The sequence below is a fragment of the Numenius arquata genome, chromosome 1 (genome assembly GCF_964106895.1).
Source record: "Numenius arquata chromosome 1, bNumArq3.hap1.1, whole genome shotgun sequence".
Taxonomy (NCBI): domain Eukaryota; kingdom Metazoa; phylum Chordata; class Aves; order Charadriiformes; family Scolopacidae; genus Numenius; species Numenius arquata.
The window spans coordinates 7,050,859-7,072,978 of NC_133576.1; the positions used below are offsets into that span (position 1 = coordinate 7,050,859).

General features: G+C 43.1%; 1 protein-coding gene across 1 annotated transcript in view; it reads left to right on the forward strand.

Annotated features, from left to right (window-relative positions):
- Nucleotides 1-22,120, forward strand: part of KIAA0930 (KIAA0930 ortholog) — an 86,155-nt gene that overhangs the window by 21,244 nt on the left and 42,791 nt on the right. The window contains exon 2 of the mRNA XM_074152708.1: nucleotides 19,327-19,475. Within this exon, the coding sequence (XP_074008809.1) occupies nucleotides 19,327-19,475 (149 nt within the window). The remainder of the gene's footprint in view (nucleotides 1-19,326; nucleotides 19,476-22,120) is intronic.

The window sequence follows — 22,120 nt, forward strand, 5'->3', positions numbered from 1 at the left end:
GCAGGCAACCAGGGGTGAGGGTTTTGGCGTTCCTGCCCCCTTGCCTGTCGCTGTTTCAGGAAGGGGCTGGGGAGGAGCAGCTCCTGTGGTGGTTGAGCTGTCGGGGAGCATTGGCAGTTTCCCCGCGGAGCCTGCAGAAGAGTCCCCTGTTGTGCTCGGGTGGCCAGGCTGGTTGTGATCCCCCAGTCACTTGTGAGGGCTTTTCCAAAGGCCCTGTCGTGGATGGAGTGATTAACTTCACTAGTTAGAGTGAAGTAGTGAAATATTTATTAAGGTGAAACAGTGATTTAACAAAATCAGTAGTAAGTGCGATAAAACCAGTAGTAAATGCGATAGTGTTTTACAAGATTCGATGTCAAGGTACACTCTATTTACTGCATAGAGGACAGGGTCAGACAGGCTGTCAGGGAGACCCTCCCGTTGAGTCATGAGGTTCAGAAAGGACCCCCTTACTTCTAAACTCCTTCTCAGAGAGGAGTCTGGATGTGGCTGGGTCCAATCCTAGTCCCAGACTTGGTCAATGGTTTATGTCTAAAGGATTATATATGCACAATCAATCCTTTACATTACTTAGCTATGATTTCCAAGTTTAGCATGCTATTAGTCACTTACCGAGAATCTGTTGCGGTAAGGAATCTCTCAGCCTCAAGGAGTAGAATCTTAAGCGAGCATCCTCACAAAAGGGGAGATCCTGGCGTGCAGCCACTGCCATCCAGGAGAGCTCAAAGGGCTCTTGGGCTGTCCACTGCTTATAGAGTAAGATAATTGACCTATAGTCATGTTCTCATGGGAACAAAATTTCTAGGTCCCACTCTGGACAGTGTTTTGGCTGTGTTGCCAGCCATCCCCCAAAGTCCAAGTTCAACTTACCACAACTGATGTTTTGATGGCCATGGCCTGAGTCAGGTTTGTTGGGTCATCCTTGGTCAGGTTTGTTTTATGCACTTGTGTTTTAGGCTCCCGTAGTCAGCGTCACTAAGGCTGAGGCGGGGGTGAAGGGACGCCACCTGCCAGGTCCTGCCCTTGTCCCGTGGCCCGTGGGGAAGGACTAGTTTTGGGCAGTTTGGGCCCATGGGCACTTTGTGTTTGCTCTTTGGGGTGGATCCTGTGGTTTCTAGAGGTGGGTTCCAGCTTCGTCCTCGCCCTGCCCCAGAGGCCTGGAACCAGAGCTTCTTCCCTGGGCCTCTGCCCCCCGGGCGCCTCGGGGCAGACATTGTCCCCTGTCACTGTGCTCATTTGCATGTGGAAGCCCATTGGCTGCGGCGTTTCCCAGCAGCCTTTGCTCCCTGGTGCATGATGGGAGGGCCTGGGCCGGCAGTTGCCCGCGCTCCCAGAGCAGCTGCGGAGGTGGGAGGAGGCGAGAGGCGGCTCCGGTTCCCCCGCCCCGGGAGCTGGAGCAGCACTTCCACGCCTTCCACGCGTCCGGTGGCATCGCCAGCGCCGTGTCTGTGTCTCCGTGTGGCCTTGGTAGCCTTGCTGTGTAGGGAAGGTCGGAGGAACAGCCGCCCCAAGTGAGTCTGGTTCCAGCTCCCCAGCAGGGACTGGCGAGTGGGAGAGGAGGGAGGCCGCAGCCGCTGAGCTCTCGGCCCCAGAAGGTCCATCCGCTGGTTCCCTGAGTGCCTTGGTGGAGCATGGGCAGATTGGGAAGGATGGCCAGCCACCCCTCAGGTGGAGATGGAGGAGGAGGAGGCGGCTTCTCGCTGGTCTTTGTGGATGGGACAAGCCCTGTAGAGCCAAGACAGCCCCCCTGGTGAAGGAAACGCCTTTTGCAGAGGCTGTTTATTGGCTTCAATTTTATTTGTGTCTAGTTCTTGAATGTATCTACTTTCACCTTTGAAAGAAAAAGACGAGTACATTTTATTTGTTATGTGACACGACTAGAGGAAACCCTTCTTTGCTTACTGTAGAGACATCCTTGTGGTAACTGTTACATTCATCTGTTTGTTAAATAACCATTAAAAAAAATTCTCAGCCAAAAAGCCTGGCCAAATAATTCTTTAAAATCAGCATGGTGAGGAGAAGGTGGCAACCCATCTACTGAGAGCAGAACACAGGTTTTACAGATGCACTTCTAGGGAGGAAGTGTAAAAACAAAATGGTGGCAATAACCCTAGTTTGGTTTTGAAGGCAGTTGTTTTGTGAAAATCAGTCTTCAAAGTCTGATCTTATTTGTGGTAGTTCAGTCACTGTCATATTCTAAAGAAGAATTTTAGACTAGTACTCTGTTGTTTTTAAACAATTTGCAGGTCTACCTTTGGGCAACACTTTGGGCAACTGGTGGTTCTTAGTTGATGTGTACTGCCACAGTAGTGGAAAGATGGCAATTTAATGATTAACTGGTAAAAACAATGGGTGATGAGTTGATGGTGGTGGGCAGAAGAGAAGGACGACAGGCCAAGTAGGCACCAGCAGTGTGTTAGCTGTGCCTCATGCTCTTGGGCATGGCCTGTGCTGCGGGAGCAGGAAAGAGGGGAGCGCTCCCGTGCTGGGTCCCACTGGTGACTGGGGGAGTGTGCCTGGTGATACTGTCCTAAGGCCCTGGACCAGGGTCCCTCTAACATGTAGGTCATCTGCTTTAGGCACTCGGTGAAGGCAGGGGCTTCCTGAACTTCTCTCCTCTGGGTGCTTGGGTCAACCAGTAGGTTTCCTTTGGTGTCTTTGGAGAACCTACTCCCAACCTGGCTTGCCACGGCTTGTGCTTGTGTTGGAGGTCTCCTGCTTAGGTGTCACGTGGGTCATCTCACCAGACAGACCTGTGTACTGGGTCTGGCTCAGGCGTAGTTAACTCTCTTCACAGCAGCCTGCATGGTGCTGTGTTTCAGGTTCAGGACTAAAATAGAGTTTCCAGTGTGCATTTCTACTTTGAAAGGTTTGTAAAATGTTGCTTTTTGGTAAAGCGCAGTATCCCTGATCACCCAATTTGTTGATTGAAATTAAGGTATATGGGTTAAAATCGGCATGCATGGGTTGAAATTGTTAGGTTTACTTGTGGAAATGTGTGGCGCTTTCATGCTTTGTGGTACATCTTAAGAGATGTGTCCCGGTTTGAAGTAAAACTGAACCAATTTTCTGTTCTGTAACTTTACATCCCAGCTAGGCCTCCTCTAACTCTCTGAAATTAACGGCATATTGTGGAGAAACCTGCTCATTCTCAGAGTGATAAGACCAATGTTTGTGCTCCATGCCAAGGAATGGTATGCAGGGAGGCCCTTGCTTATACTTACTGCTGTAACAACCGAGGGCAGCCAATTTCGTTATTTGCCCCCTTAGAGGGTCGGAAATGGAAAAAGTGTAGAGGGGTCACATCGGTGGGGAGGAGCGGACAGGAGAGGTGACCCAAACCTGACCAACTGGGGTATTCCATCCCGTCTGCCCCATGCTCAGTATAAAAGCTGAGGCATCAAAGGGTCAACCCCTTCCTGCGATGGCCGACGTCCAGAGAGGACTCTGTCTGTTCATCTGCCTTTGATCCCGATCCGTGTGTTCCTGACTCCAGAGCTGGAACCCAGTTCCCATTCGTCACTGAGTCCAGTCTGGGACTTCCCCAGTGCCTGCCGGTGATGTGACTGTCATCCTGGGAGCTTGATACGGTTTTGTATACACTGTATCCATTTCATTATTTTCTTCTTTATTTTTATTTTAATATATTAATTCTTCATTAAAGTAGTTTAGTTCATTCTAAACTTCTAAATTTCCTTATCTCTTTCTCCTCCTCTCTCCTCTTTTGGGGGGGGGGAGGGGAAGGGGCCATCTGTCAGTCTGGTTTTGGTAAATTCGGCCAAAACCACGACAAGATGCCACATCGAGCTCGGTGTACTTTGCATGGTTCCTTTTGAATTCAGCCCAGGACACTTGGAAGTTTTCCGGACCCGGGGGGTTGGGATGGGGGGGCTGGGGGGGGGTGTTATCCCGGGGCCGGGAGCAGCCGGGCCGCTGTCCGTGGTGCTGGCGCGAACGGGCCGTTTCTCCCGCGGGGGAAGCTCCGGGGGCACCTGACCAGGTTTTAAGCAGATTATTATTTATTTTTAGTCTTTGGCTTTCCTACCTGCCTCTCTTACCTGAGGATAAAATGTTGCGTGGCAAAGGGGTGATGATACGTTTTCTAAACTGCTTGGTTCAAGTACAGATGATGATGGTAAATTTACTTTAAACTCTCCTGTAGATCTCTCCTCATTGCTGTGTCATCTGTGTTTTCTACAGAGGTTTCATGCAGTTGTTTATAAAGGTTTTAATGCGACTTATCTCAGGTTTTGAAACAATTTTGTCTTTATCGTTGAGAGCCTAAGTGCCTGTGATGCTTTGAACCATGGGGATCGAGAGGATTGGCAGCCTTAGCAGGAAAAGATGTAGGTGGCATCATATGACACTGTATGATTCCTGTCTGGTGGGTCAGAGCACTGGAAGATCTTTTGACAGGTGGATGCATAGGTCCGAGAGGAACGTGTGTGCTCAAACATGCCAGTTTACGGCTGTTCCCTGTGGAGTTTTTGGAGGTTGGAGGGACCTGTCAGGGCTCCTGATGAGATGTCTAGGGGATGAGTAGAAGAATCTGATCTCAAAGAGGAGGAGATGGGGGGACATTGAAAATACCTGAAGGCTGAAGAAAAGAAAACGGATATGCTTTTTTGATTAGGCAATTTTTACTTTCTCGGGCACTTAGTCTATGCTGCTGGGTGGAGCAACTTAAGAAAATCCTTTGAGTTCTTCAGTATCTGCTTCTCTGAAGTGGCACTTTCTGCTGGTCTCCTTTCTGTTACCTCCATGAGGTTCTTTAATCTCTGAAGCTAATGAAAAAGAGGAAGGAAGCTTGTCTTCCCAGACTCAAGTGGATGAAGGGGGGCTGATTGCTTTCTCACTTTTGTTAGGAGAGAGGGGACAACTTCTTCCCATTTGAATTCTCTCCAGATAATTTGATTGTTATCAAGCCAGAAACTTGGTAAGAGGTCACTGATGCTGTGGGATGACTTCCTGAATTTGTGACTAAACAGCTTTATAGCACAGTGTAGGTGTGGATTTCCTTGAAATCAATACTTGCTTGACTGCAGCCAGGTTACACGCCCTTTTATGGATTTCCTGGCTTATCTACAGCTGTTTTCTGGGTAAGCATTAAGCTAGAGATCTCAGTTTTTCTTGCTGGGATAATATTGAGTCTAATTATTTTATTAGCTTAGTGCCTTTAATTTGCTGTCTTATCTGTGAGCTCTAGAAGGCAGTTCTCCCCTGTAAGCACTACTTATCTGTGAGATTTCTGGCTCGGGCTTCTAAAGAACAAATACCTGGAATTAATGTGAAAAGACATGTAGTAGATGATCAGCAGACTCATGCTGAGAGGATTTGAGAGGCTGCCAGCTCCAGCTGTGTCCACCCTGCTGTCTGCTGGAGATGATTGCCTCCATAGCAGAGGTTGCAGAATGGTCATGGGGTCTGTTCCTCAGGTGCTCACAGCTTGGCAGACAAAAAAAAAAAAAAAAGAAAAAGAAGTCCATGTTAGTTCATGTTAATACTCTGAACTACAGCTGTTGAGGTGCAAATTCTACACCTGTTCTGCTGTCCCCACTCCAAGGGCAGTAATTCACAGTGAAAGAAGGAACTACCAGCCACAGATGACAACCTTTGAATTTTTTTCCAACAGGAATTGTGTAAGTGTATTTGGGGTTGCCTTGTGCAACTCCATGGTGGAGAAGTCCGACTTTCTCCTGTCCCCATGGTACTTGTGCTAGTGTTCAGGGTTTGAACTTTAGTTCATCCCAGAAAAAAATTTATGATCCAAATAGTGCCTTGGCTATTCTTCAGTAAGTGCTGTGCTAGGGGAATGCTGTGGGGTTTTTTCCCACTTTTCTTTGTGGCACATTTTAGTCAAGAGATTAACTTAACTGTACAAAATTCTAACATACAGAAGCGTCTTCCTTCTGGCTATTTATCGTCCTGACACATCAGGTTTAGGAATAACTTTTTCTTTATTCCAGGTATTACAATCATCCATGTTAATATTTGGAGGAGAGAAAATTTCGTAATTAACTCATGATTTATTTTTATTTTTCTTTCTCCAACTGAGAATCATCTTTTACAATGACTTCTGCTATTTTCTTTTCCGTATTTTAATTTGACAGACAATTTCTGACAAATGCTTTTAGTGCTTAAACAGGACAACAATAGTGATGTGGCAGCGATGTGAATGTTAGTCATCTTGACAGCTTGACAACTGATACTCTGTGAAGAAAGCTCAGTTTTTTTTCCCTGCAGAGAGAAATGCATATGTCAAAAGTATCAAGATGTCAGATTTCCTACACAAAAGAAAGCTGGATGGGCGAGCAGATATGAATTGAGGTTTTTAATTCGTGAAGCACGAGTGCTGGATCTCAGTGGTAACTCATTTTCCCCCCCTCTTTTCCCTTTAGCAAGTTGGAAGTTGTTAATCCCTACTCTGTCATACTCTTTCTTCCAGTTCACTGCCTTACCTGCCCAAAACACCAGCCACAGCTGGATTTGCTTAGATGTATTCCCTCATGGAATGAAGGTCTCGTTTCACCAGAAGTTTGGGGTCCTTGATAGTAAAACCTGAAATATTTCATTTACTTTGTCTGCTCAGCACATGCCTTTCAGACTGTAGAGTAATTGTTATGTATTTATGGCTTTTAATTCTAAGTTCACCCCTTTTTTTTGTTTTTCTTGCTCTGATCTTTCAGATATTCTGAATCATAGTGGTGTTTGACCAAGAACAATTGAATCAAAAAATGCATTCCTTCCACATAGCCAGAAGTATTTGTGTCAAAATGGTGTTCAAAGCTTGATGGTAGATTCTATATTTCCCCCAAACGTGCAGTAACATCTGTGGTCTGGTCCATGGCCTCAGGTGATACAAATACCAGAGAAGCTGGATGTTGGTATGCATGGAGGGTAGATGAATGCAGTTTTCACTTTGTGATGGTGCCATAAGTCTGGGCTTTATGGGGGAAAAAAAAAAAAAAACCAAAAACAAAACCCAACAAACCAACAAAATGAGGTTAGAAGATACAAGATGAATTGTGTTCCTCTTCCTTTCTATTGTTTCTGTTGTATCCTATCTTGCTTCTTTCACTGGGGGTACTTACACTTGCTCTAGGGCAACTTACCAACAAAATAGATAATGCTGTGCACTCTGTAGCCTATGTTGGCTATTTGGCAAACTGGCTTGTGTTGAGGGCTCTTCCCTGTCAGTTCCCTGCTTCATGGTGTCACTACAGTTTTTATTTTACTCATACTCTGCTTTGTGGTTGTGTTTTTTTGTTTGTTTGTTTGTTTTTGAAGTTGGCCCAGGTAACATTCAAGAAATCTTCAATAAAATCTAGGGTTTAGATATCAGAGCAGTTATGCATACTAAGTTTGGAAGGGAAATTTTGTTCTGGCCCAGTATCACAGCTAGAAGGCTGCGATAGAAAGATAGAAAGAAAAGGGCGGGGGGAAGAAAGAAAGGAAAAAAAAAAAGGCAGGATATCCTTTTGTGTCATTTGCAGTGTTGGTGTAAGGAATTTTAAGATACTCAGATTGTGAAAAGCTGGCATGTAATTCTGGTGTCACTATTATGCCATGAATGTGAAACAGTATTAGCACGTCTCAGCAGCCAGCGGCAGAGCATACAAACATCCCCATGTACACATGCCTTACCTTGGCATGTTTTACAGTCGCTGACATCTATGCAAGTATTGAGTAGAAAGAGATGGATAAGGCCTCGAAATAGTATTTTAAAGCTTACTGGTTTTGTCTTGTTTTTTTTTTTCAGTCAGCATAGCTTTCATTGCATGTATTATTATACTAGTGGAGAATTTGGAGACTGCTCAAGAAGTACAAAGACTTGAAAAGGAAAAACAAAATTAAAAAAAATGCCTGTATGTGTTTTTGCAACTTAAAGAAGCAAAGTTGACCCCAAGAGAAAGCATCCCTTACTCTGTTTTCCTGAGAGGAAACTGGGCAGCTTCCCAGGGTAGCCAAAATAACCTGCAACAGAAGCCAAAGCAGAGCGTTGGTGAGCAGTGGAGTCCTGGCCGTGATGGCAGCCCTCCTTTGTGCCTCCTATTGCTTTGAAGTTCTCTTGCTTCTTTCCTTCTGCATGGTTGGCTTTAATGAGAAAGTAAGATTTGAAGGTTAGCATCTGAAAGTAGATTGGTGTGGTCCTTTGTTATCCAAAATTATAACTGCGACCTTCAGTTACCTGTTTGCTTCAAAAGTAGCTTTTTTTTTTTTCCCCCTCCTAAAATGTATTGATATAAGGATATGTAGGACAAAATCCTATTTTACCAGGATGTTTCTCTCTTTTTTTTTTTTTCTTTTACTGCTTGCTACCTGTGAGTGCTTTTTTTTTTTTTAAAAAAAAAAATACTCCTGTTTACTGAAAGAGCTATTTCATGCATGTCTCTTGCATTACATTTTCTAAAATATTCAAGGCTGCTTAACTCTAGCTTGATCTTGCAATGTAGGATGCACTATTCAGTCATCACTCCCGGTCTCTGTATGCACTTGCAACAAATCGGAGTCCATTTAAAATTCCTGCTTTGTAGCCAGAGGAGGTATATTAAATGTAATCCATTCAAAAGGTTATTTTTTGCTATATTGATAATAATTGTATGTTATTATCTTGTGTTCTTAAGTGACGTATATTTTAAGTTACTAGAATAGGGCTAGAACTTACACCAATTCTGATAATGATGGCAGCTTGCAATATCTGGCATGGTGTCTGGTAGGCTTTGCCTTGGCTCAGTAGATCTGTTAGCATTTCCAGTAACCTTTCTCTTCTCTTGATTTAGTCCTTCGTTTTCATCCCAGATGCTTTCGTTTGCATTACAAAAAAGAAAAAAAAATCTTAATTTCTTTTTATGGAAAATAGCTTAAAATAAATCACATTTAATGGAGACATTCAGGGCTTTGGAAGGGGAGGAAGTATTAAATTCCAGATTCCATGCATGAATATGTTCAGTTTTTAAAAGATTCTTTGCAGTTATCTACTGTCTCTTAGTTAGCTGTTTTGATATTCTGATTTTATTCTACTTGTGTGTATTCTCAGGGAAAAGGAGACCTACAATGGGAATTTTGAAACAAAGCCAAGGCACAGAACAGACGGAAGTGTGTATAATATTAATAACAATAATAATGTCATGTAGTAAAGTGGCACTTAAAAAACCCAAGACCTTTGATTTTCCATGAAACTTACACTTGATGTTCCTGCAGTTGCTTGGAAATGGGATCTGGATTTTTAAGTTAGATGTGTTTTTAAAATATTACCATTTCCTGTGATAAGTGCGTTTTGTTGCCTTTCAGAAGGCTAGTTTGTGCTTGGATTGTATTCTGTGGTGTCAATATGGAAATGACTGTCTGTAGCAAAACCACCTTGAGAATATTTTGGCTGTGCACTAAAATTTCTTGTGTTTGTCTGTGGACATTGCCCTGGAAAGTATACATTTATCACTTGCTACTAGTAACCAGGAGCTAGTATTGCTAATCCGTTTCTTATGACAATACACTTGTTTTCTGTAAACTGCAAGAGGAATTTTGTCTTCCTCCTAGGAATGCTCTAGCTCCCTGTTTTCCAATGTGTTTTTCCAGAAGTGGCAAAGTTAAGGTTTTCACATGAGCAGTATCACTTTTTCTATTATTCCCCTCATCAAAATTTGTTCTGCATGTTATGAAATATTAAAAAATACCCAAACAAGCAAACAAAACCCCAAAACAAAAAAAAGGCCCAAACCACAAAAAAACACCACCACCCCTCAGAAAAAGCCAAGCCCAAAATTACACTGCTCTTTGATATCAAAATTAATTAATTGAGTTTGACAACCTGCTGAGTTTCGGAGAGGAGTTTTTATATTCATAAGATTTCTCCCCCTCCCCCCCCACAAGTCATTGAGGTGAATTGGGATAATTCCAAGGTTCTAGAAAGAACAAAAGTCTTCACGTTTTAAGGTGCAGCCCAAGCACCAGCTGCTAAGGGTTAGGGCGAGAGTTGGGTGTGCAGGTGGTTATCCCATACCTACCTGTTGTGAAATGATTCTCATTTTTCCTGAGGCTCCTCATCCCTGTTAGAAACAAGATGTGCTGCTCCATGGTCTTCAGGCACAAGCTGGAATGGTGGTTCTCATATTTTATCCTTCACCTGTTTCCTTAACAGTATTTCCCTAAGCTCTCCTCAGGTTTAAAATAGCTCCCTCTGTCCCCCCAGCTTCATTGGCAAGTATTTTTGGTCCTCGGTAAGCAAATGCTCTGCATGAAGAGCTGGTGGTTTGTTATTTTTTGTTAACAGATACTATTTTTATACTGCTGGCAAGAGGGCAAATGCTTTTTAATGCTAGTATGAAAAAATAGTATCTTTGGTTTCGCTGAAAGGAGTGTGATATTACATGATATTTGTCTTGAACCATTTGAATTTCTTGAGAATTTTTTGTGATGTAAGAGAAGTTGGTCACTGGCATCTTCGAGTGATTTAATTGGACCTATAGGTCCTTATCCATAAAGTAATCGCTCTTCATCATGTAACTTCAATATCTATAGCCTGCCTATTCACGTGTACTATTTCACCTGAAAAGCTTTGGAAGTACCACTTTGAAGCCTAATTTCAATAAGTGTTTCTTGCCAGAAAGTGTAGAACATCTGCTGATTGATGTATATAATGTTAATTATTCATTTTTACAATCGTGGGTAATTAGTAGCATTAGAGCACTGAGAATTGGTCCCTCAGCATGCAGAATTTCCTCTCTGTTTTACTGATACAGGTAAAAGCCAAGGCAATGGGTGACCAGCAGTACTAAGTTTGCACCCGTACAAGCTTAGTGGTCAGTTCAGTGATTTCAGCAGGTTTCTCTAGGCCCTTTCCAGAAACATGAAGATGGTGGAACTTTTTCTAAGAAAATAAGTTAGGAAAAGGAATAAAACTAATATATTTCTGTTTTCTTATGGGGAGGATGTTGCTCTAAATATTAGGGCAAAATATGTGTAATTCTTGGGACAGATTATTTGTCTGGAAATTGTTATCCTTGCCTTTCCTTGCTGTTGGAATGTAAGCAAACACAGTCAGTATAAGAAATGTCTTCTGTGTATAATACACCCTGTACTATTTTCTGCTAACCCTTTGCAAAAGAAGGAACTTTTAACTAAATAATAGATGGATGTAAATTTTGTTGTCTGATTCTTGTCTATCTCCATTCTGTTGGATATTTTGATGAGGTATGCCTTGTGGCATCATAGTTATTCATGGATGATTCTTAGTTGGGAAGAATATGCACTCCTAACTACTTTAGAAGATATTGGAAAAGTTTAATTTGCATGAATTATTTTTCTCTCCTAGGCAGAAAGGAGGATGTTGTTTATGATACCCAAAGTGATGCTGCAATATAAATGAACTGTTTCATATTTTTCAGAGAGACAGGAAACTGGTTGTAGTTGACATGTATGCTATGTTGAAGGTAGTAAACCATGGTGACAAGATAAACTGTGAAGTGTCTGCTGTTCAGATGTTTAGAAATTGTGCTATATTGAAACCAAAGCCTTCTGTCTTAACATTTATGGCACAAATGTATTCCATCCAATGAAAGAACAAGTGATGAGGTAGAGATACGGTTATGGTGCAGGGAATCTGTACCTCCTAAAAGCCATCTCTGTGACAGATGTCCCTTGACACATCAGCCTTGACCCTCTGTGGATTAAACTTCAGAATCTAGGCAAAGTCTGCATCTAATTATATGAATGAAAATTAATTGTATTAGGGTTAGGAGCAGTCTGAGGGGTCAGGAGGAGCGTGGGGCAGTGGAGAGCCATCACTAATGAATGTCAAATATACTTGAAGGTTAGACTTTGATTACTTTGGTCCTCAGAATCAGAAGTTTTTTACGTTACGGCATTTGCCGCCTTTTTTTTTTCCGAAGAGTGATATAATGCCATCACTTCTCAAGTAGAGGATAGGTATGTGATGTGATTGACAGGTACTTTACAAGTGTGGACCATGAAGTTGCATCACTACAACTGTGGCTTGACTCTTATATAGAGTTTCAAAGTTAAAGCTCTGTGTTATAGGAGGGAAACCCTTACTGGGTAGGGTAAACTATGATCTTTAGAATAGAATTACATCTTATCCACTCTCTTTTAGTTCAGCATAAGGCTTAAGCACAATTTAGCTCTGAGCTGTTTCTGTGTTTCAGGAAGTGGGAGTCATCAGCTGAAAACGAGCTCAACTTCTCTGAATCTCGAGTGTTTTGGACCTGTTATTTCATGGAATTGTTCACAAGCCTTCGTGGAAGACTTTGTAGTCTATTCCTAAACGTAGAAATGTGTTTCTTTCCCTTTCCATACAGAAGACCACGTTTGTGTTTGATCCAAGCGGGAGCTTCTGGCTTATGTTATTTTGGGCCTTTGAGTCAATTATCTGGTGAGAACAGGCTTTAAATTGAAGGTGTGTACTGAAAACTGCATATCGATTCTGGGGATCTTAGTGATGTCTACCATTTAGTTGTACTTAGAGAAGGTGATAAATATGAGAGAGGTGATATCATCTATTGGCAAATGAATAAATATGGCACTGTAAGAGAAATTGGCCTAATGTTTTTCTTGGCCTTTTAGCATTGATGACTCAATGCTTGAAGCTCAAAGTTTGTCAACTCCCTTACAGAGTATGCTGTGAAGCCAAGGTTGAAATCAATTATGTTGCTTTAAAAAAGCCTAATATATGCCTGCAAATTTGAAAGCCTGATAGAGGTTATATTCCTGAAATGCCCACAGAAAGAAAGAGAAGAGCAGCAACGTTTCTGTTTGGTCTAGACTGTTCTTATTCACTCAACTTCAAATGAGCTTCTGTCCATCCTCGTTGTCCGTTATAAACAAGCGTGTGCTATATTTGGTATAAAATTATTCTCTCATCTTTAATCATGTTCTGCTTGTCGTCTTCATATTATGTTAATGTCTGTGTGCATGCAATATGTGATGGGGTAGGAGAACAGCTACCCCCATTTTAGGGTGAGGAAAAGAGGAGAGTTGTGGCAGAGTAGGGCGCTTATTCAGTGGCATCTGTCTTTTCCCTGTCACTGCTGTTACCATGATGCCTCCCTTTTCTAGCTAGGGTTCTGCCAGAAAAACTTACGTTGAAAGTATATGTTGTCTTTTCTGACAGATTTAGGACTTGGGTGCTTGCAAAAGCAAACTTCTCCCTGTTCCATGTCACTACAGCTGGCATCAGTGGTGGTGCTCCTTTCCCAGCCCTGGTATTTATGAGAGAGGAATGTGCTGCAAGGATGTGCTCTGGGGGGCCTCTCGTTTGGTAACACATTCCCTCTGTGTTGCCTGCTCTTGAATTGGTTGCCAGTGAACTTCTGAAAGTTTGATGAAGCCTTGTGTTTGTAAAAGGTCATACTGAAGGGATTAAATGACATCCTTTTATGTAGGTGTGAGAAGAAGACTGAACTTTAGATTTCTAATGATCTAGCTAGCTGGCAACAAACACCGGACAGAATCCATTCTGATTTTATGCAGTAATAATTATAACTTTATAAAATCAAAGGTAGCTTTAGGCTATGTGACACACTTCTCATATTGTCCTTGCAGAATACTTGGCTAAACTCAAAACAAAAGTTAAATATAGTGTGAATCACTTAGAAGTCTAGTTTGCTTTCCATGCTGGGGCTGTAAAAATCTTCACAAGCGTTTAATTAACCCCTAAACATCTAAGGATGCTCATTTTACAGATGGTAGCACTGTGGCAGAACTGGATGAAATTAGTTTTAAGATGTCTCACAGTTAAGAGTAGCTCATGGCAGGCTAGAGGAATAAAAGCATAGGAAGAAACCCTGTCTAGCTCAAATTATTGTTCCTCTAAGCTCTGAGTGGTACATGCTGAAAAAATGATTATCCACCAAATGGGAAATCTTTTCTTCTATTCCTTTGAAGCAAAATAATATGCTGACACTTCTCTTTATTCACTGATTTTTTTGGAAAGCATTAATTAAAAAAAAAATAATCACAACTTCTTATGTGGATCTGGAGTCAGTTCCCCGAAATGAATGCTTAATATAAAAATCTAATAGGTAAAAAGACGTTTATTACATAGCAGCTGGCATAAATCATGCCTCTAATGAGGATAAAATCCATGTAAATGAATCATTACAGTAAATTGTTGTAATTAGGATTTATCCATGACAAAGGTCTCATAATTATATAATCAACTTTTAGTGTATTAAGATTTATAGACTGAACTCTTAATACCATTTTATTCATTTAGAGGCAGAATTTGCTAGGGGTGGAGTGTTTTCAGGAAGCTGTCTTGCTGCGTGCTCTCAGCAATAGATGGAATTCCAGTCCTTTGCAAATACCACCTAATTCTGGTGTCGCAGAAGGCTCAAATCCTCTTCTGGCAACAATAAAATGCTTAGCGTTTTTAAAAGGTCTCCCCAAATACTGAATTCAAAGCTTCAAGGGCTTTTAAGTGCCAGGTGTTCTATTAAGTGCCTTCCAACTTAACGGGCAGCGTACGTGTGTGCACACACATCTTCTGAGTGTTGTGCAAACACTCGACGGACTAATGTGATGGAAAGCTGCTGCCAACTCACGAACGTCTGCCCTATGAAAAATTGGCATCTGTTTTTGATCTCAGTCCTTGCCAGGTGGATAGAAGCAGGATCGGGCATAATAGCAGGGGGTTAAGGCCATCAGCAGTCCCAACTGCGAGCTGAGTCTGTCCAGTTCTTTTGTGGGTGGGATGGGTAATGGGGACAGAACTGCTCTCTCAGCCCTACCATCTCCAGCCCAGCTGAGGCCCCGCAACGGGGGGCTGTGGCAAAGGCTGAGAAATCAAGGCTTTGTGCTTTCTTCTGTCTATTGAAAAGAATAATTTTGTCTGCTGGGCCGTTAGCCTGACAGTTTCGAAACCATCCCCCAAAACAATTTTAAAAGTGGTTTCCAAGTTTCTTCTTCGGCAAAGCTGGAAGGCACCCAGTGAGATGCTGTGGGCCACCAAAATAATGACTGTAAGGGTACACCGTGCTTTTTGGGGATGTAAAGCTTGAGTGGATATATTAGATCTCACAGTTTCTGGCTTGAAATTGGAATAGATTTATTTTTTTTTCCCTTTCTGAAGTTTTAAGAAGTCTGGATTATAGTTACAAATTTTCTTGTCTCCTTTCCAAGTTAATGCTATTTAATAGTAGATTTTTAAAGGCTAATTCTTCTGTGTGCTGTTCCCCATCCTTCCTGCTTCTACTGAAACTTAATAAAAACAGCTGTGTTGCAGTTTAGCCACTGCAGTCAGAACAGTTAGAACATCCTCAGGTTGGTTTTAATTACAGCAATGTCTGCAAGTATCCCTGAAGCTTGGAGGACAATTTTGCATCTCATCTGTTGCGGGTAGGGTTTTGAATTGACAGCCATCCAGCATTGCTTATAAGGGTTTTCAGGTTTTTTGTTTTTTTTTTCCCCTGCATTATGCTGCAGTAGCTTCACTGCAATAGCACTTCTCTTCCCTAGTTTTCTGTTTGGGCTAATGTTGAACATTGAATCAATTTGTCCTGCATTCCCCACCAAGGGTAAAAGCACACACAAAGTCTTGGTACCTTGCGCCATTCTGCCGTTCTCCTGCACGTATTAATGCTCTGTTACAACCACCCATAAATCGTTCAGACGAGCGTGTTAACTCCTGTGCTTTATTGTGTAAAACGTATCTGGTGGTGTAAGCAGCTCGTATGACAGCTTCTCAGATTTTCGCAGGTACTGCCAGAATCTAAAAGTTGTTTAACCCATGTTTATAATGCTGGGTTTAGATAGCTTGATGATTTTACTTCATAAGGGAAAAATATTTTCCCCCAATAGAAAAACATTCCTATATAAATTTAGCGGTGCCTTGGGTAGGGTTATTTTGTTTACTCATTTATGAAGCAAACTACAGTGGTGTACTTCTGAACACTAGAATTTTTTCAGAGATGATTCTTATAGAATGTAGATTCTTTTTTCTTTGATTTTCCTAGAACTCCAGATGAACTCGGAGCAATTCTCTTTCCCCCTTTCCTCCCCTCTCTCTATTTAATTAAGGCTGGAAATTCAGGTACTCAAAAACAATGAGATCTAATAAGTTTCTTTGAGACCATGAATCAATCACGATGAATGCATGCCCTGTTTTCTACTTTTTGCTAAATATAGAGGTGGGACTGGGTCATGGTGTCCTTGGCTGTCACTGGTAACACATGAACCTTCTTAACCAAGATGAGCTCAGTCTTTACAGCTGTAGGGATTTTTTGCCTTCGCTATTCCAACTGAAGGGGCTGCTCCTGAACTTCATGGCTTGAAGGCTTAGGAATCTGCTTCCAATTTCCAGCCTACATGTGTGTTGGTCGGTAGTTTACAGCCATTTGTCCTTGTGTCAGCAGTATATCCTTAAAACTTTTTTTTTTTTCTTCTCGGTATTTATCTGTAAATATACTGACCGATGATAATTCTGTCCTTACTCGCCCTGGTTTTGATAGTCTGAACCGACTCTTCAGGTAGAGCTCTCAGATACAGCTGTTTGCCATACAGTCCTGTTCATCCTTGCCCAAGGGAGGAGTGCAGATGCCCAGCATCCCGTATCTCTCCAGTGCTTGACTCCCTTTCTCTGCTGAAAAAACTGGATAGTACTTAAGTGCATTGCAGATCTTATTCACGATTGCACATTATGGTCTATGCTGCCTTAAGTAATTGAAATGACTTCACGGCAGCCATGCAAATAAAGCAATTGCAGCATGGCCTGGAATTAACCTGCATTGGAACTGCCTGCCTTGGCCTTTTCTGTTCTCTCAGCTTTTTCATTTTTTTTTTTATTTTTAAATATAATCAACTGTATACATATTTTCAAATGCCATCCTACTTGATGTTTATTAACATATTCTGTGCACGGTCCATCAGCGGAATTCCATTTTGTTTTCAGTATTGCTTTTGGATTTAGTTGGAGGGACCCAAGATCTTGATTTCAATCACCCATTTGTCTCCTAAAAAATCTGAAAGTCTAATCTCCTGCCCACCAGAGTAATTAAAGATTGGAAGAAAGATTTCTCTTGCAAATATTGCATGCACAATGAAGTAGGAAAATGTGCTGAGTTACGCTTGTGGATTAAAAGATTGATTGACTGCTTTATAAAGCTCTGAGGTCAGCCTCCAGTGTCTAAGAAAAATCATGTTCATTGTTATGGTGTGTGTCAGCTTTCTTGGCAATTGACTGGAAAATCTTCTAAAGCTTAATCCAGGTATTGTTGTAAATAAATGTCACTTCTGTCTTATACAAGATTCTTCTCTGCAGAACTATTTCATGTGTGCAGTGTTCTGCTGAGAGGGCAATACACCAACCTGAATGGTAGCCAAGGGCTGGGGAGCGACGTGTGTACCAATCTGGCAGCCAATCTATAGCTTTTAGGGAAATAAGCCACTGTAAAGGATAGATGTTTTGGAGGACGGGTTGTCAGCGGCACGTGTGTACATAAACATCCCCCCACAACTGTCTCGCTGTCTTGTACATAACAATACCATCCATCATCCATTTCAGGTTTCTGCTGTTTCTCAGCAATATGATTTATTTTTTTTTAGTGGTTCTCTATTCACGGGTTTTAAAACGGCTAGACTCTGGCTAACAGCTGCAGTTATGTCTCAGTAGGGCCTCAGGGAGGGGGATGCAATTACTTCATCAAGGAGCCTCTAGCAGGACTGAGGAGGAGTGGAGAAATTCAGCTCCCTTGTCACCAGGGACAGTAGTGCCTTCTCTCGTTGTCTGTATGAATTTTGGCGTTTAACAGTGTGCAAGCATTACAACACAGAAGAGATGCAGCACCTTTTGCTGGTTTATTACAGTTAAGTGATTGGAAGAGTTTCGCAAAATGTGGTGTCACCTCTACTGTGCCTCCTTTTCCTGGTGAGAAGCCAACTGCCATGCTATTGCTGGTGTAATTTGTCTCCTTAAACGGGACTTCGTTGCATCTTCCTCTTCTCGCTTTTCCCTTTTTCCCCATTTTTTCTTGTTTAATTGGGATTCTGGACTTCAAAATTCCTCGTTTCCTTGGAGAAGAGCTGGGTTTTGTTCCTTGTCAGAGAGAGGGTGAACTACAGTTGCCCCTGCATGAGTATGTTTTCATTCCTGTGTATTGGTACAAGGAAGGTGTCAGCTGCTGGCTTCTGGAAGATTGGCTATACTCGCTGAGAGCATATAATAAACTTGTTGGCAGCTGATGGCTTCATGTCATTAACTGGGGCATATATTGGCACTACATGCCTTTGAAATTACTCCTTGAGTGCTTCTTCTGTCGCTATCAATACAGACTGGGGGATGAGGTATTGGAAAGGGACTTGGGGGTGCTGATGGACGAGAAGCTGGACATGAGCAGGCAATGTGCACTCGCAGCCCAGAAGGCCAATCACATCCTGGGCTGCATCAAGAGATGTGTTGCCAGCAGATCCAGAGAGGTGATTCTGCCACTTTGCTCTGGTGAGACCTCACCTGGAGTACTGTGTGCAGGTCTGGAGCCCTCAATATAAGAAGGACATGGACCTGATGGAGCGGGTCCAGAGGAGGGCCACCAAAACGATCAGGGGGTTGGAGCACCTCTCCTATGAGGACAGGCTGAGGGAGCTGGGGTTGTTCAGCCTGGAGAAGAGGAGGCTCCGGGGAGACCTCATAGCGGCCTTCCAGTACCTGAGGGGGGCCTACAGGAAGGCTGGGGAGGGTCTGTTTACAAAGGCCGGCAATGACAGAACAAGGGGTAACGGCTTTAAACTGGAAAAAAGCAGATTTAGATTAGACATTAGGAATAAGTTCTTTATCGTGAGAGTGGTGGAGCACTGGAACAGGTTGCCCAGGGAGGTGGTTGAGGCCCCTTCCCTGGAGACATTCAAGGTAAGGCTTGATGAGGCCCTGGGCAACCTGGTCTAGTTGGGGGTGTCCCTGCTGACTGCGGGGGGGGTAGGACTAGATGACCTTTGGAGGTCCCTTCCGGCCCAGATGATTCTATGATTCTTTGAGGTATTGTCGCTCAGTGTGCTCATCCTGTCCTTTTCCATGGCACAGACATAGCCAGGATATACCCATGGGCCCTAATTTGTGTTTCCTGTGCACAGTGGCAGATTGGTTGCCAGCAGGTGGTTTTGATTGATGATGGCCAGAGACGGGCTGTGGGTTTGTGCGCAATGGTGGCTACGCTGTACACAGTAGGAAAAACTTACTTTGAGCTGTGCAAGAGTATTTCTGCTGCCATTAGGCTCAACAGCACCATATGTAGCAAAAACTTTGGATGTCATGTTAAGCACAATAAAATGTGACATGCTAATTCCACAACTCTTATTTCTCCTTTCTTCTTTACCTCTTAGGGTGTTTCAAAGATGACCGTATTGTGTTCTGGACTTGGATGTTTTCAACGTATTTTATGGAGAAATTGGCCTCCCGACAAGATGATATGCTCTTCTATGTCCGTCGAAAACTATCCTACGTCAGTGGTGATAGTACTGAGGGTAAAAAGGTGAGTAATGATATATTTTAACCTGGGAAATTTAAGGTAACATGGGATTTGATGTTCTGGAGTACCTGACACACCCAAAGAACTACAAACCAAGGATAAGGAGTCTCCAGCTCCGCCCACTACAAGGAGTTATGCAAAGCTGGCCATAGAGAAATACTGTGGTTAACACTGTGAACATCAACAGCAGTATAAGTGAGCTTTGCTATCACAGGAAGGAGATCGGAGAGTGCATGCTTTTTTGGGAAGCTTTTATGTTGGTCAGCCTGCATTTAGGGGGAAAGGGAAGACATCCATGCTGATTTTTGGTTTGGTTTTCAATGATGATACTTTAGAAGTTTAAATCTGTAGAAAGGGAGGAATAAAAGAGGAGGAAGATGGTCACTCTGATATTTCCAGAAGAACCTTTCCTGAGATACCAGAGGATCAGGAATGAACATCTATTGGGTACTCAGTAACAGAGGACGTTCAGTCTCCTGGAGCTGTGATACAGCAGTGACAAACAGTGAAGAAATGACTGTATTCTCATAATCTACATTTAGGACAGCATGCCCTCCTATAGAAGTACTGTTTCTTGAAAACACATAATCGGGTAGCCTAGCACTGCTGCACAGGTATTTTCCCACTAGAGATTTGAGAAACTTCTCAGCATTTCATGGCTGTTTTCTCTTAGTTGGGGGAAACAGAAGCAAGAGAAATGCTCATTTTATTGGGAACTAATGAGATGGCTGCAGAGGATCAAAAGCGGGAAGATAAATGGAGGAAGAAAAGACTGAGATAAACTTCCTGACACACATAAATAATTTACATTGTTGTTGAATCCCAGATATGTGCACATGAGGTATGTGGGGAGTATTTTCAACCAGGTATACCAGAGTTCTCTGGGTTTAAATATGGTGACAAAGAACCATAGTTGTCAGGTCCCTTGAGAAAAGGATCCCAGAAGATTTTCCCATGTTTTTCTTGGAGATACGGGAAATGGGCAGAATTATCTTCTTTCTTCTCTCCAGCCCTCTAAGTTCTATCCTGACAGCCACTGGGGAGAAAGATGGCAAAAAAATTGTTCTTTCTCTGTCAGGTTGGTGGTTTAGTAGTCTTTGGCCATCATACTTGGAGGTTTAAGACTTTTGGAGGAAACTTTCATCCTAATCATTTAAATGACTATAAATGCCTTCCTGATTCCTGTTTATCACGGAATCACAGAATTGTCGGAGTTGGAAGGGACCTCTAGAGATCATCTAGTCCAACTCCCCTGCTGAAGCAGGATTGCCCAGAGCACGTCACTCAGGACTGCATCCAGGCGGGTCTTGAAAATCTCCAGAGAAGGGGACTCCATGACCTCCCTGGGCAGCCTGTTCCAGGGCTCTGTTGCCCTCACCGGAAAGAAGTTTCTCCTCATATTTGAATGGAACTTCCTATGTTCCAGCTTGTGCCCGTTGCCCCTCGTCGTATCGCTGGGTACCACTGAAAAGAGTCTGGCTCCATCCTCCTTCAACCCACCATTTAGGTACTTGTAAACATAGATAAGGTCTCCCCTCAGCCTTCTCTTCTCCAGGCTAAAGAGTCCCAGCTCTTTGAGCCTTTCCTCATAAGGGAGGTGCTCCAATCCCTTAATCATCTTAGTTGCCCTATGCTGGACTCTCTCCAGTAGTTCCCTGTCTCTCTTGAACTGGGGAGCCCAGAACTGGACGCAGTATTCCAGTTGTGGCCTCACCAGTGCAGAGTAGAGGGGGAGAATGACCTCCCTTGACCTACTGGCCACACTCTTCCCTATGCAGCCCAGGATCCCATTGGCCCTCTTGGCAACAAGGGCACATTGCTGGCACATGGAAAGTTTGCTGTCCACCAGGACTCCCAGATCCATCTCCTCAGTAGTGGTTTCCAGAAGATCCACCCCTAACCTATATTGGTGCCTGGAGTTCTTTCTCCCCAGGTGCAGGACCCTACACTTGCCCTTGTTGAACCTCATTAGGTTCTTCTCTGCCCAGCTCTCCAGTCTGTCCAGGTCACGCTGGATGGCAGCACAGCCCTGTGGAGTGAACAGGACTGGGCTGAGTATTGGGGGAACACCCCTGGTTACAGGCCTCCAACTGGACCCTGCTCCATTAATTACAACCCTCTGAGTTCTGTCACACAGCCAGCTCTCAATCCACCTCACTGCCCCCTCATCTATCCCATGCTTCCTTAATTTTCTAATGAGGATGTTATGGGAGACAGTGTCAAAAGCCTTGCTGAAGTCAAGGTAGATGACCTCTGCTGCTCTCCCCTCATCCAGCCATCCAGTTATAATGTCACAGAAGGCTATCAGATAGGTCAAGCATGATTTACCCTTGGTAAATCCATGTTGACCACTTCCAATAACTTCTTGATCTTGAATGTGTTTGGATATGACATCCAGAAGGAGTCGCTCCATTATTTTCCCAGGGACAGAGGTGAGACTAATTGGCCTGTAGTTCCCTGGGTCCTCCTTCTTGCCCTTTTTGTAGACTGGTGTGATATTTGCCTCCAGTCCTCAGGAGCTTCACCTGTTCTCCAAGACCTCTCAAAAATGATGGAGAGTGGCTCAGCAATAGCATCTGCCAGTTCTCTCAGCACTCGTGGGTGCATCCCATCAGGGCCCATGGACTTATGGATGTTTGATTACATCA